At 52.7% G+C, this 12,694-nt stretch overlaps 3 protein-coding genes across 3 annotated transcripts; 1 reads left to right on the forward strand and 2 right to left on the reverse strand.

Moving 5' to 3' along the window:
* The first annotated feature begins 265 nt into the window (after positions 1 to 265).
* On the forward strand, positions 266 to 3,264 carry LOC101765505. Its single transcript, XM_004960446.3, has 4 exons — positions 266 to 853; positions 1,091 to 1,502; positions 2,506 to 2,780; positions 2,866 to 3,264. The coding sequence occupies exons 2-4, from the start codon at positions 1,161 to 1,163 to the stop codon at positions 3,023 to 3,025; spliced, it is 777 nt and encodes a 258-aa protein (XP_004960503.1). The 5' UTR covers positions 266 to 853; positions 1,091 to 1,160; the 3' UTR covers positions 3,026 to 3,264.
* A 414-nt stretch (positions 3,265 to 3,678) lies between these two features.
* Positions 3,679 to 5,760, reverse strand: LOC101765915 (actin-depolymerizing factor 7). The gene is made up of 3 exons (XM_004960447.3): positions 5,604 to 5,760; positions 4,229 to 4,494; positions 3,679 to 4,132 (listed from the first exon to the last, which is right to left on the reverse strand). Exons 1-3 carry the CDS (start codon positions 5,604 to 5,606, stop codon positions 3,982 to 3,984), a joined length of 420 nt encoding a protein of 139 aa, XP_004960504.1. The 5' UTR covers positions 5,607 to 5,760; the 3' UTR covers positions 3,679 to 3,981.
* Positions 5,761 to 6,451: 691 nt separating this feature from the next.
* LOC101766325 (cation/H(+) antiporter 20) lies at positions 6,452 to 12,201 on the reverse strand. Its single transcript, XM_004960448.2, has 3 exons — positions 10,900 to 12,201; positions 7,215 to 8,186; positions 6,452 to 7,107 (listed from the first exon to the last, which is right to left on the reverse strand). The coding sequence occupies exons 1-3, from the start codon at positions 12,115 to 12,117 to the stop codon at positions 6,733 to 6,735; spliced, it is 2,565 nt and encodes an 854-aa protein (XP_004960505.1). The 5' UTR covers positions 12,118 to 12,201; the 3' UTR covers positions 6,452 to 6,732.
* Positions 12,202 to 12,694: the final 493 nt, after the last annotated feature.

The raw sequence follows: 12,694 nt of genomic DNA on the forward strand, positions 1-12,694 counted from the left end.
ATAAACCAGTCGGTACAATACTAATGGGCCCATTGTCCAGAAGCTTCCTTCCACCATGATGGTCCAACCAAGGCCCAAACGATTCGGAGATAGATCGGTCCCAGCCCAACAATGAACCAAAGCCCAATGAGCGTTAAACGAAGACAATCGGTGAAGCGTCATTCCGGGGCGCAGTTCCAACGCCAAAAACAGCCCAGGCCAATTACACGTGTCACCTTATCCACTCGCCCACCTATAAATACGCCCGCGAACGCACCCACCCGCGAACGCGTCAAGAAAAAACCACAAGAGGAATCGAGGAGGAGTGGGAGGAGAAAAAAGTAGCCAAGAAAAAAAAAAATCCTCTTCCGCGAGGGCGAGCGATTCGTCGTCCTCACCTCAGTCGTCGCCCCCGCCCGTGCCATCGCCACAGCAGCGCCGCCTCCTGCTCAGATCTGCGGAGCCCAAAGCCCGACCTCGCCGGCGGCCGCGGCGGCCGAGGCGCGGATCCAGGATGCCTTCGCCCGTGCGGGGTCGCTGCTCGCCCCTGCGCCGCTTCCCCCGCGACGACGCGCTCTCCTGCCCCTCCGCCTGCTCCCATCGTCTCAAGCCTTGGTCTTGGCGTGCCCAACCCCTCTCCTCGTCCTAACGCTTACCTCCGCTCCTTGATCTGCCTACATCTATCTATCCGTCCATCCTTCCTTCCTTCCTTTCTTCCTTCTAGATTTCTAGTTCTACCTGCTGCCGCTCGCGCCTGCCATTTTCCTCCAGCTCACGGACTCGTCTGCTGGGTTCGGAGCTGCCTTGTGCTAGATCGGATTGGTTTGGGTCGGTTGCTCGCTTTCTGGATCAGATCTGCGCTGCTGGGAGTTAGGTAATATACAGGATGATCTGCCTCTTATGATTATTGTTTAACCAAATCGAGACCTAGAAACTATTAATCGACCTAGCTTTAATTGTTACACTTAGGATCAGCTTGTGCTATGCTTAAATTTAATGTACGGCGTATAGTGATGCTTGTCTGTCAATTAGCATTAATACCTAACTCTTAAGAGAAAGTATGTGTATGAGGAGGAATAATAGCTACAGCTGCTCTTCTCCTGTTTTGTAGCGTCAGTGCAGCGTGGTTGTACGCTTGCAGTTTTGGTGTATCACCCTGCAAGTAGCAAGCCAGTGCCTTGATGGACGGTCGTTCCTGCTGTCTCGAGAGCGTGCCAGTAGTGACATCTGGCGATGACTCTCCTACCAGCGCTGCCCACACTGGTCTACCGCTTCCAATAGAGAAGCGCTGCGCTTCGGTTGATAAGACCTGTGAAGCCACAGAGTTTGGGAATGGTTTGCTGGAGACCAAGATATGTACGTGTTTCTCCAAGTCAATCAGTTTGGAGGTGAATAAAGGCCTCCAGAAATGTGCGACTTTCCCTCCCTCTTCTGGCAAGGCTCAGCAGGAGGATCATTCATGCTGCCATGAAGATGATGGGCACACGGTTGCCCCTGCTTATGAGCGCTCGGTGTCTTTACCTGTGAGTACCTCAAGTTAAATTGTCTTGCCATTTGTCCAAAATGGTTGTCATTGTATCTATGTTGTCTTGCATGTTTGTACATGTTCTATGAGTACTTGATTTGATTTTTTTGGTTTTTATCATTATGTACAAAGTTTCAGAATCCAACTAACAGCCTGGATTCCAACTGGGGTCCTTAGTGTTCTCTAGCTGCTTTATATAATCATATTTGACTTACGTTTGCTTTCCAGTTTGTAGGCATGATGCACTCTTCTCATACAAAATTAGCATCAACCTTTTGAGATACAATAATACTTTGAACTAGACAACTAGTTTAAAGATATCCAGATTGTGTTCTGTGTTAGCTGAGTGTTTTGGGGCTAAAGCTCAAAAATAGGGCCAGCTGGTCATATTAGCAAGTGGCAGCCATGCCACATTTCTTTCTGTATTGCTTGTTTGAATTCTTTTTCGTGTAAATTTGGTCCTAATTGCTTCAAATTATTCATACCATGTAACCTCATTCCTCATGCAAATATAATATTTGCTGCTTATTGCCGTGGCTATAATTAGGAAGGCTGCATGAGAATTGAAGAGTCAGGCTGTTTTTCGTTTGCACCGGTCTTTTAATTGGTAATTGAGGAAAGATATAACAAGCTTGGGGTTGTTATAAATACAGTTGGGAACTGAATCGATTGATCTGCTTTACTCCTTAAAGTGTGTGCCTGTCTGGCTATGCTTCTGTATTGATTGGCTAGCCATGCATGCCGGACAATATTTAGCAATCTGTCAGCTCAAACAACTAGTAGTGCTTTTTTTACGTTCATGTGAAGCAACCAGTTATTGCCCTTGATGTGTTGGCCAATCACTATGTGCTCTCTGGAGCCTTGTTTGAGAACTGACAAACTAATAGCGCTCATCTCTGGCGCCTTGTTTGACAACTGAGAAACTAATAACGCTCACTATTCCATTTATGTTACCTAATGATGACTTATTTACTACCCTTTTCACTTTGTTGTGTCAATAGCCGACTTTGAAGCTCATCTCTGCTTTGAAAGGAGGCCGCGAAAAGAATGGAATGACATCACCAACTGAAAATCGCCACGTCAAATGGGCCCCTGACGTGTATGACCCCCCTGTGACGTCGGTATGCCATTCAGTGAATAGCAGTTATCAGCGACGGTCTAAATCCCGCAAGGAGAAGAACAAGCAGAAGAAGAAACAGAAGCAGAAGGGGAAGTCCAAGAAAAATCACCAGAATTCTATACAGAGTTCGTCTGCAATGGAGGTTTCTGATCATGGGTATGAATCTTTAACTGCCCTTCCCATTTTTGCAATTCACGGGCGTCCAATATTTTTCTGATTTATGCACCTTGAATTTTGTTAGGTCGAAAGGTGTTAGCACCACTGGTGGTAAGTCTTCAGTAGATGATCACGAGGATATAATAATGGATTACAGCATGGGCAATCAGGAAGCCAAATGTGGAAGCAGCTTCCTGCGTGAATCTGTTGCTAAAATGCATTTCTCGACTGCTGAAGCTTCCTGAGAGGCGCTAAGGTTCTGCAGATGCACCCTCAATTCTGTAAATATGATGGATGTATATAAATAAATCCAGCATGCCGTTGTTGTTGCTGTTGTCGTGTCTGTTGTGTTGCGTTTGCGTCTGAGGTGTTTGGAGTTATGGCCTGGTGTGATACTGGAGAAATAATTTTTGGACAGACTTTGTTCTGTATGTTTTGGTGGACATATCTATCTCCAATCCATGGCTTTGCAGTTGTTGCCTTACCCGTGATTTGATGATTTTAGTGTTGTAGCTGGTTATGTATGTTGCAATAGTCGGTTATATACGACTTGGCAGGTAAGTGTCTGAATCTGTGCTCCCCAGAACGCGCACACTACGGTACTGGGTGTATTCTCCCAGCTTCTTCTCTATCAGTTTTAATTACGTGCACACTCTTCTGAAAATCTGATGGATCTCCAGAACTCCTGATCGTGGGTATGAGCATTTTACTGCTCTTCTTGCCTCTGCAATTCATGGCATGAGGCATCCCATATTTTGCTGATCTATGCATGCTAGCACTTCTGATCTATGCGTGCTAGCACTTCTGGTGATCGTTCTTTTGGAGACTATCTCGGTAAACATGAGGCTGTGATCATGGATTACAGCACGGGCAATCTGGAAGCCAAATGTTTTAGCAATTTCAGTTTTATATCTTCCAACCAGGTTTTGATAAACCACAAGATTACAGTATGTAGTAGCTCATTGTGAATAGAATTTCTATCATCAAAATGTGTTGGTCATGGCAAGCACAACCAAGATACCGAGAACATGATGAACAAGCAAGCGGAAAGGGATAGATTTATCGCTGCAATGCAATGGATGTAGTTTACATAGTCCCGTGAGTAGCACAGGACAAGCACTCATAACCTTCGTTTCACGGGAGCACTGCAGTCCTCATCTGATGCTCATACTCAGGCAGAAGAAGTTGATTATTGGCATGCTCAGTTTGCACGGCCTTGGATCACGTCAAGACCAACCTCAGCGGAATCGGTAGCCTGAAGCTCCACCTGGATGCCATCCAGCTCCCGCTTGAACCTCTCCTTGGAGCTCGCATAGATCATCTTGCTCCTCACGCGCGCGGTATCAGGAGACCTTCACCATTGCAGCCCATCATTTCAAGCACATTAGCAGCCAGCCACACCCAGAACAGAAGGCAACAGTCAAAATGCCAAGTGAGAAAGTACATACCATGCGATGAAGAAAATCTTGCTCTTCTGGCAGTTCTCCTCGGTCACGAAATCGTAGTCGAAGATGGCGTATCTGCACTCATTCGCAGGGAGGGTTGCAGCGAAGTCGTCGTAGTTCAGCACGGGTTCGCCGACCTTCTCCACCACGACCATCTTCTTCTTCTCGTCTATCTTGTAGATGATGAAGCGGTGGGTCCTCTTGGCCTTTAACTCCAGGAATCGGAGCTTGCACTCGTCATCCACGGCCATCCCGGATGCTGCGTTCGCCTACGAGTTAAGAAAATTCAGAGTCATCGAGAGATTTGCTTGCACTGCAGAACATTTTGGAATAAAGAAAACTTGCTAGTTGCTTCAATAGTAAAAGCATTCGCTGCCATTTGATATAGAAGATGTAATGTGACCATGCGAGATAAACTCATTAGGACCAGGGGATGGTACATTGGTACAGCAACAGAACGTCTGTAGTTAGCTTTGCCAGTTTCAGAGGAAGATTGGCTGCAGTTGGGTTGCCTGTACCTCTCATCTGAGCTAAACACAATCAATGCAAATGACTGGCAGGAAAATGGCTGCCGAACAAACTGAATTCGGTGATGTGCTGTACTTTGTGGATCTGAACCTCAGCTGGCAGAATGTCCACATACCACAACATAATAATGATCAGTGTGAGTTGATACAGGTCCACATGAAACAATGATAATGACTGTGAAGCGCAAAGCCGACCGGAAAACATTTTTTTTTCAGTACATGCTCTTGCTTATGATATGCCAGACTGCCTAAGGTCTGTTGCATTCGCAATCTCAGAGAATGCAGCTGGTAAAGAAAAAGCTATGGTACAACTGACCACTAGGCTTCTGAAGAAATGTACCAATAAGCTTTCTGCTCAAGTGATAGCAGAGGCTATCTTATGAAGCAATGGAAATCAGCAGTGACTAAGCTACTCACCATCTATGAAATTAGCTATTCCCCAACTCGGCCACTCCCGAACTGAACTACTGAAGTTTACGCATAATTCTTGCTCACGTTTTCTTTCTTATTATTACAATGGAAATCTGAGGCTGGATTGATCACAAGTTGGCAACGTGATAATACTACTGGCTCATCTATCCATGTGATCCAAATTGACGATAAATTAAACGCGCGCAGAAGATATCCTGCCGACAAACGGGCACTGTGCCGTAACTCAAGCTTCGGAATAGTGGTGGCAGGATGTCAGATCGATCGATTTCGCAGAATCTTCTCTCGCATCTACTCAACGAAGATCTAGATCGCGTAGCTGATGAACAGAACATAGAGGCACTGTGCGCACGCAACAGGGACGGCCAGCAGAGCTGGGCGGGAACAAGAGGAGAGGGAGAGGAGAAGACGGCTACACTTACCATCTGCGCAGCGCAGGGCGGAGACGATCGCGGCGACGAAGCAACGGGATCGGCGGCAGGGAAGGATCAGCGGCGCCTGCTTCTCGGCTTCTCTGCCTGGCCTTAGAGTTGCTTGGTGGTGGTGGTGGTGGGAGGGAGGTGGCGAAGCGGTGGTGGTATTTGTGCGGGGGAGTCGCGTGGAATGGACGCGGCTCCCGTCCGCGGCATCTTTTCGGTCGGAGGCGGCCACCGACCCCGGCCCCACCGGTCAGTGACTTCCTTCTGGTCCTCCTGCACCAGCCACACGAGAGCCCTACTTGCCTCTAGCCACCCGTGTGCCGGGGCCCGTGCGGCGGTGGGCCCGTCTGGGGACCACACCGCGTCGTGTCATGTCATCGCGGATCGGGTCGAACAGCCCAAGTATGGCCCATTAGTAGTCTGTTTGGTAAAGGGTGCAGTTGATGGGCTATGCCCAAGCCACCACATCATCAGTGTGTGGCTTCCTCTCAAAAAAAATTAAAATAAAAAAAAATCAGTGGGTGGCTATTTCTACTCGCTCGTGTCGCTCATTTTGAATTTCAGCCAATCCCCCCATCCTCCGCCCCCCCCCCGCGGGGATTCCAAGATAAATATTCGTACTTCTGTTTAAAATTTGCACAGCAAAGAGTCTTCAGATCGTGATTCAGACTTTCGAACATTTGGTTGAAACTGCGCAGAGTTAAAACGATTTCAATTGTTTCGTTGGAAGTTGCTGCAACCGCATATTGCCAAATTGGAAGAAACAAGCTAAATGTGGGATAATTGCATACTGCTTAGTGAAGTAGCGAGCAAATATTAAGTAGGTGCACTCGAACAAACCACTCTAATCATAGGTGAAAAAATGGCGAACAGATATTGTGAAAGAGGTCTATTACTTCTAAGAACAGATATATTGACCTTCATAACAAGCAAGTAAAAATACTGTCTGGGTGATTGCTTTATCAAAAGGAAGGGAGAGAGACACTTAACCATAATTACATGCCTAGCAACTCCCAAGCTTATTATTAGCACAAAATCCTCAATAAAAAAAACAATTAGCAATACTTTTAGTCGTCATCGTCCTACTGGATCAAACCGACGCTTGATCACTCGATTCAGGACTTGCAAGCACTTACGGCTCGGCCATGTCCTTGGCGAACTCGCCGTCGTGAGCGTGGCCATCGACGACGACGGAGACCGGCACCTCGTCGGCGTTGCTCATGTCGTGCTGCTGCACCACGAGCACCGACGACATTACTCCGTGGCAGGACGACGCGAGCGCGTCGCCGATGGGCCCGAGCTCCGGGTGCTCCGCCGGGCGGACGGCGAGCTGCGCCACCATCGGCGACGGCAGCCGGCCCTTGCCGACGACCACCAGGCCGTACTCCCTGCTCTTCCCGATCGACACCACCTCCTCGATCATGTTGCCCACCACCACCCGCTCCTCGAATCGCACAAGGGACCCCATCCTCTGCCGGAACTCCGCCACCGCCGCCTCGTCCAGCTCCTGCATGCGCCATTGATGATCATGCAATATGCACAAAATTAAATGTCATCTTGTGAACTCGATGTCTTGATCCTAAGTTTATTGGGATGTTGATTACGTTAAGGTACCTTCTCCTTGCGGGTGTCGACGATGGCCGTCGAGAACGTGTAGCTCCGGTCGGCGTTCTTGGTGTTGGAGGGGCGCAGCGTCACCTCGGACTGCTCCTCGCTGCCGGCCTTGCCGTCGACGAACCGCACGACGGTGACGTGCACACCGGGGTGCTCGGCCATCCTCCCGGCGAGCTCCAGCGCCTCCCTGTCGTCGGGCCCGCCGAAGAACACGACGCAGACGCCGTGCGCGACCTGCTCCGAGCTGACCTGCTCGCCGCCGCCGAAGCCGCGGTCGACGAGGACGGCGACCGAGCATGGCGCCTCCCGCAGGATCCTCCGGTTCACAGCGCGCCACTCCGGCCCGAGGTTCTCTTCGTCGTCTCCGTGCCCCGTATGGCGCTTGTGGAACGGCAGCACTACGAGCGAGACGCGCTTGTCCTCGGCGACGGCGGCGACGTCGTCGTGGATGGTGTGGAGCGCGGAGACGGCGGCCATGGCGCGGACACTGACGTGTCCGAGCTGCGCGTAGGTGTCAAAGGCGACGTCGACCTGGTCGTGGGGCTCCCCGGCGCGGCGCGGGCGGAAGAACGGGAGCCCGTTCCGGCGCGCCGCGCGCACCATGAGGATAGAGGAGGTGCGCTCCGTGAGCTCGATCATGCGGAGGATGTAGAGCTTGACGAGGCGGCGCGGCTGCGTGTGGCCCCGGATGGTCTCGATGAGGTTGATCAGCGCCGGCACGTCCTGCCCGCCGTGGATGCAGGCCAGCACGCGCAGCTCCTTGGCGCCGGCGCCGGCGCCGCCGGCGGAGGCCGACGGGGAGGAGGGCGCCGACGCCGTGGAGGGGACGGCGCCCTGGAGCTTGCGGTGGTGGAGGCGGCGGCGGCCCGCGGCGCGCGCGGGCTTGTAGATGGCCATGACGGTGGGCGTGGTGATGAAGGTGGTGACCAGCGCCATGAGCACCAGGATCGCGAACGTCTCCTCGTTCAGAACCTGCAAAGTGGCAGTAGATGCTGGCATGTTGGGCGGAAATTTTGATTCCCTGCAAATTTCATATCAATTCATTTTCTTGGTCTTGGCCCTGGCCGCCAACATTTTCGGAATTCAACTTGTCCAGTGTACACTGAGTGATTTTGAGATGCTGGATTCAGGCAATATATCGTTTGACACGTAGCTCGATGCTGGGACGGCACGCGGAGACAAAAACTTGTGCATGACTGACAGGTTGACATCCGAGTTCCCATGTCTTGGATACAACCGGACCCACTTGTCAGTAACTGCACGTTGCTGATGTATGCCTGCTGGTGCTGACGTGCCCAGGATGGACGATTTTTCTTTTTCTTTTTTCCGATTTGATCAGGAGGATGGACAGCTTCAGTCATTGGATTTGCTTGTGCATGAAAACATTTGTTTGACTTTTCTCCTTGCTCTCCTGCGGCTATCCTAGCCCGTCGCCGACCGCCGACGCCGCCGCTGGCAGCACTAGCACTGCAACGTGTAAGTTCAGGTACTAAGACTGTTTGGTTCCGTGGTAGTTCCTTCCTTTGATCTTTTTATCCTAAACTTACAAACAATCATCTAATCCCAATGGATGATTAAAGGAGACACCCTACCCCCTCATTATTGCCTATTCCCACCCATCTCGAACCCTTCCAAACGTATTGCCCTCGCTCGCTGCCCTCCCCCCGCCGCCACCGCCTCTCATCCCCACGCCGCCACCATCTCCCCCACTCCTCCCCACGCCACTGCACCCGCTCCTCCCCCACCGCCCTCGCTTCTCCCCACGCTGCCGCCGCCGCACCCGCTTCTCCTCACGCCACATCCACCATGGATGGCCACGGGAACAGCTACCGCGACTACTTCTCTCAGGCAAGTTCTTCATCGGCGGCTCGCAGCTTCTCTACTTCCTCGGACACCCCCGACGAAGACGGCTTCAGCCTCTTCTCCCGGTCGGCGTCGTATCGTCTGGTGGCCCTCAACCTCTCTGCTCCCCGGATGCGCATGGAGCATCTGGATCTCAACTCCCAGGCCGACGGCTTCCCCCACCTTGGCTCGTACCAGATGTACCTGCAGGCGGAAGTTGTTCCCGGCGACCAAGGGCTACCTCCCCTTGGCTGTAGCGGCAGATCCGGTCGTGGAGGAGGCGAGGCTGCGCGCCTAGTAGGTCGCGCTTGAGGTCGCTAACCACTGGAGTGGGATGTGGGGCAGGCCGTGGCTAACCGCGGAGGCCTTGGTAACAGCTCCATTCCTCCAGAGCATGTCGGCACACTCGAGGAGAAAGATGACAACAGCTTTGAAGGTCATTCCTAGGCGATAAGATCCAGATCCATGCTCTGATTTCCTCTAGATGTTCCATTACTAGCTTTGCTATTTTGTCATGAGTTGATTTGCTATGATGTGATGCTCCATTAGGTAGTACTACTGTTGATTTGGTCCATTGTCCATCAGGTAGATTTAGATGTAATAGAATCATTTTAACAAGGCCAGTTAGATCGAAGAAAACACAGATATAATATATGATCTTGCTGTTGAATAAATAAGGGTAGGGAATTGCCTGAATGGGACAATATCAACTAGAGGTTATAATGAGATACGACAACAATTTTTCACAAAGACTGGCTTCACACATTCAACCAAACAAATGAGGAATAGATGGACTCAATGCAAGACCCTTCATACTTTCTGGTTGTTTCTTAATCAACATACTGCATTAGGCTGAGCACCTGATGGAACAATCATAGCACCGACTACCTTCTGAAAAAACACACAGAAGTAATTTATCTTTGAACCATGTCATCATATCTTTATGACTGTGATTATATCTTCATGTATGTGATCTAATTTTTCTTTGCTTTGTGTGTTTTGTGTGTTCATTTGTACATTTCAGAAAAAATCAAGTTCCAGTACGGTGTACCTCCGTACATGGAGCAACTAGCTGAGATGTTTCATGGGGTGACAGCAGATAAATCCACCTCATGCATCCCTGGATAAGCACCTCTAAGTCTGAAGGTGCATATGGTGATGAGAAAGGTGAAGATGCAGATGGAGAAGACTTTCTAAACCGTCCGATGAGTAGTGGCAGCCGCGAGAGGACCAGTACAGGCAGTTCAAGGAAAGCACCGGCAGCCACAAGTCCACCGTCCAATGTCGAAGATGTTTCAAGGAAAGGTCATGATCACATCACAACGAGAGGTAGTTCTTGCTCGATCTAGAAGGCGCCCCTCCACTTTCCAACGCACCGCACAGGCAGGCGGCAGGCCTGACATGACATCCATGCTAGGTGTTCGTGTTCCCAAAGCCAAGGAGAAGAAGAAGGCTCATGCAGGCTTCCACCAGTGGCCGACTACGAGCTTAGCCTAGCCACCTCTCCTGTGACGTCGCCGATGGCCTAAAAGAAACGTAGCTATAGTCACGAGCATCTATGGCGTGCGGCAGTACTAGAAAGCCACGATGACACGGCCATGGTCCAGCACCAACGGGAACCAACATTTTCTTTTCTTTTTATAAAAAAACTCAGTGTTAAGAAACATTTTATTTTCTTTCTATCTCAGTGTTAAGAACAAGTCCCAACATTTTCTTTTCTTTTTATAAAAAAACTGAGCAAAAAAAACGATCTTTGCAACGCGAGAATTAATTAATGAACGAGGCAGATACGGATGATGCATGCAGGGTGGAATCAAAAAAGCATGCCACGTAATTAGCGTACCTTGCGCTCCCTGCCGATGTTGAGGACGATGAGCTCGACGAGTCCCTTGGTGTTCATCAGCACCCCGAGCACCACCGCCTCCCTCGCCGACATCCCGCACGCCATGGCCACCCCGAACGTCCCCGCGATCTTGCCCGCGCAGGCGGTGCCGATCACCAGCGCCAGCATCCCCCACGCCGCGCCGCCCCGGATCGTGGCCACGTCCGTCTTCAACCCGCTAGAGGCGAAGTAGAGCGGCAGCAGGAGCTCCGACACGAGGTCCTCGATGCGCGCCGTCACGCGCCCCGCGAACGCGCCCTCCTTGGGCACCGTGAGCCCGAAGACGAAGGCGCCGAAGATGGCGTGGATCCCGATCAGGTCCGTCGCGAACCCGGACGCCAGCACTCCCGCCAGCGTCACCGCCACCCACGCCTCCCCGCCGCCGCCCTCCCCGGCCGCGTCCGCGCGCCGGGCCACCCACGCCATCGCCGGCTTCACCGCCGCCATCCACGCCGCCACGAACGCCGCGCTGCACAGCAGCACCCACAGCGACGTGATGGGGCCGCGTCCGGAGACGCCGGAGATGGCGACGGCCAGCGCGAGCAGCACCCAGGCGGCGACGTCATTGAACGCGGCTGCCGCCAGCGCGGTCTCCCCGATGGGCGTGGTGAGGAGCTTGAGCTCGGCGAGGATGCGCGCGAGCACCGGGAACGCGGTGATGGAGAGCGCGACGCCCATGAAGACGAGGAACGGCGCGTACCCGGCCTGGTCGGCGCCCGGGATGGCGCGGCGGAGCACGAAGGCCACGCCGACCCCGCACGCGAAGGGGAGCGAGATCCCCGCGGCGGCGATGGCGAAGGCGCGCCGGCCGCTGCGGCGGACGGAGCGGAGGTCGAGCTCGAGCCCAACGAGGAAGAGGAAGAAGAGGAGGCCGAGGCTGGCGACGGACTCCAGCACGGGCGCGCTCCAGGGCGGGAAGAGTGCGCGGAGGTAGGCGCCGTTGCGGCCCAGGGCTGAGGGGCCGAGCAGGATGCCCGCCACCATCTCCGCGATCACCTTGGGCTGGTGCAGGGGACGGAGGAGGAAGGCGAGCGCGCGGCTGAGGACCAGGATGAGGAGCGCCTGCAGGATCAGCAGCGGGAAGGCGAAGCGGAGCGGGTCGTCGCCCTGCCACACCCCGTTCGAGGACGTCTTCACCGCCGCCAGGTCCGCCGCGGAAACCGACGCCGCCGACGACATGGTGGTGGCGAGAGGTGGCGCGCGGGCGCGCGGAGGAGGCGGGGGATGGAAGTGATTGAAACGCACGGGAGGTTCGCCGGTTGGATGGCTCCTTTCCGCACTTGTACTGATTTGTTGGAACTTGTCGCTGTCTGCGGGAGCGCGAGGGTCTCGTGAGTGACTCTTCCCTGGCGACTGACTGTCTGGTTGAGACTTGAGACAGACGAGGGGAACTTTGCATGTGAAGTGAGCGCTACAGGTCACGTTGCATTTTGGTTCAGACTTTTTAGATGCATCGGACGGACACGCCATCTCCACCACTTCACTTCGTCTCAACGCAAGCTTCGTGATGCGCCACTTGCCCTCTTTTTCGAAGCTCCGGCTCACTGGACTCGCCCCCGGTTTTAAGGTTCAAATCGGGAAACCTGCCTGCACGGTGGTTTTGAGGCTCAAACCACCCAAACCGTCCATCCCAGCTTGGTCGTCACGCGACCTCCTTAATGTTGACGCGTGTCCAACCTTCGCCAAACCTTTGACGCCTCCGTCCCGCTTGACTCGACCGACTCCGTCTCTATCCCGTCATGTTTCTTGCTCTTCC

This window comes from Setaria italica, chromosome III (assembly GCF_000263155.2).
Source record: "Setaria italica strain Yugu1 chromosome III, Setaria_italica_v2.0, whole genome shotgun sequence".
Lineage (NCBI taxonomy): Eukaryota > Viridiplantae > Streptophyta > Magnoliopsida > Poales > Poaceae > Setaria > Setaria italica.

Coding starts and splice junctions, on each gene's coding strand:
- LOC101765505 (XM_004960446.3), top strand. CDS start 1,161: ATGGACGGTCGTTCCTGCTGTCTCGAGAGCGTGCCAGTAGTGACATCT. Junction 1,503..2,505: donor AGCGCTCGGTGTCTTTACCT/GTGAGTACCTCA, acceptor TTGTGTCAATAG/CCGACTTTGAAGCTCATCTC. Junction 2,781..2,865: donor ATGGAGGTTTCTGATCATGG/GTATGAATCTTT, acceptor GAATTTTGTTAG/GTCGAAAGGTGTTAGCACCA.
- LOC101765915 (XM_004960447.3), bottom strand. Junction 4,133..4,228: donor AAGATTTTCTTCATCGCATG/GTATGTACTTTC, acceptor GCAATGGTGAAG/GTCTCCTGATACCGCGCGCG.
- LOC101766325 (XM_004960448.2), bottom strand. CDS start 12,117: ATGTCGTCGGCGGCGTCGGTTTCCGCGGCGGACCTGGCGGCGGTGAAG. Junction 8,187..10,899: donor ACATCGGCAGGGAGCGCAAG/GTACGCTAATTA, acceptor GCCACTTTGCAG/GTTCTGAACGAGGAGACGTT. Junction 7,108..7,214: donor TCGACACCCGCAAGGAGAAG/GTACCTTAACGT, acceptor TGGCGCATGCAG/GAGCTGGACGAGGCGGCGGT.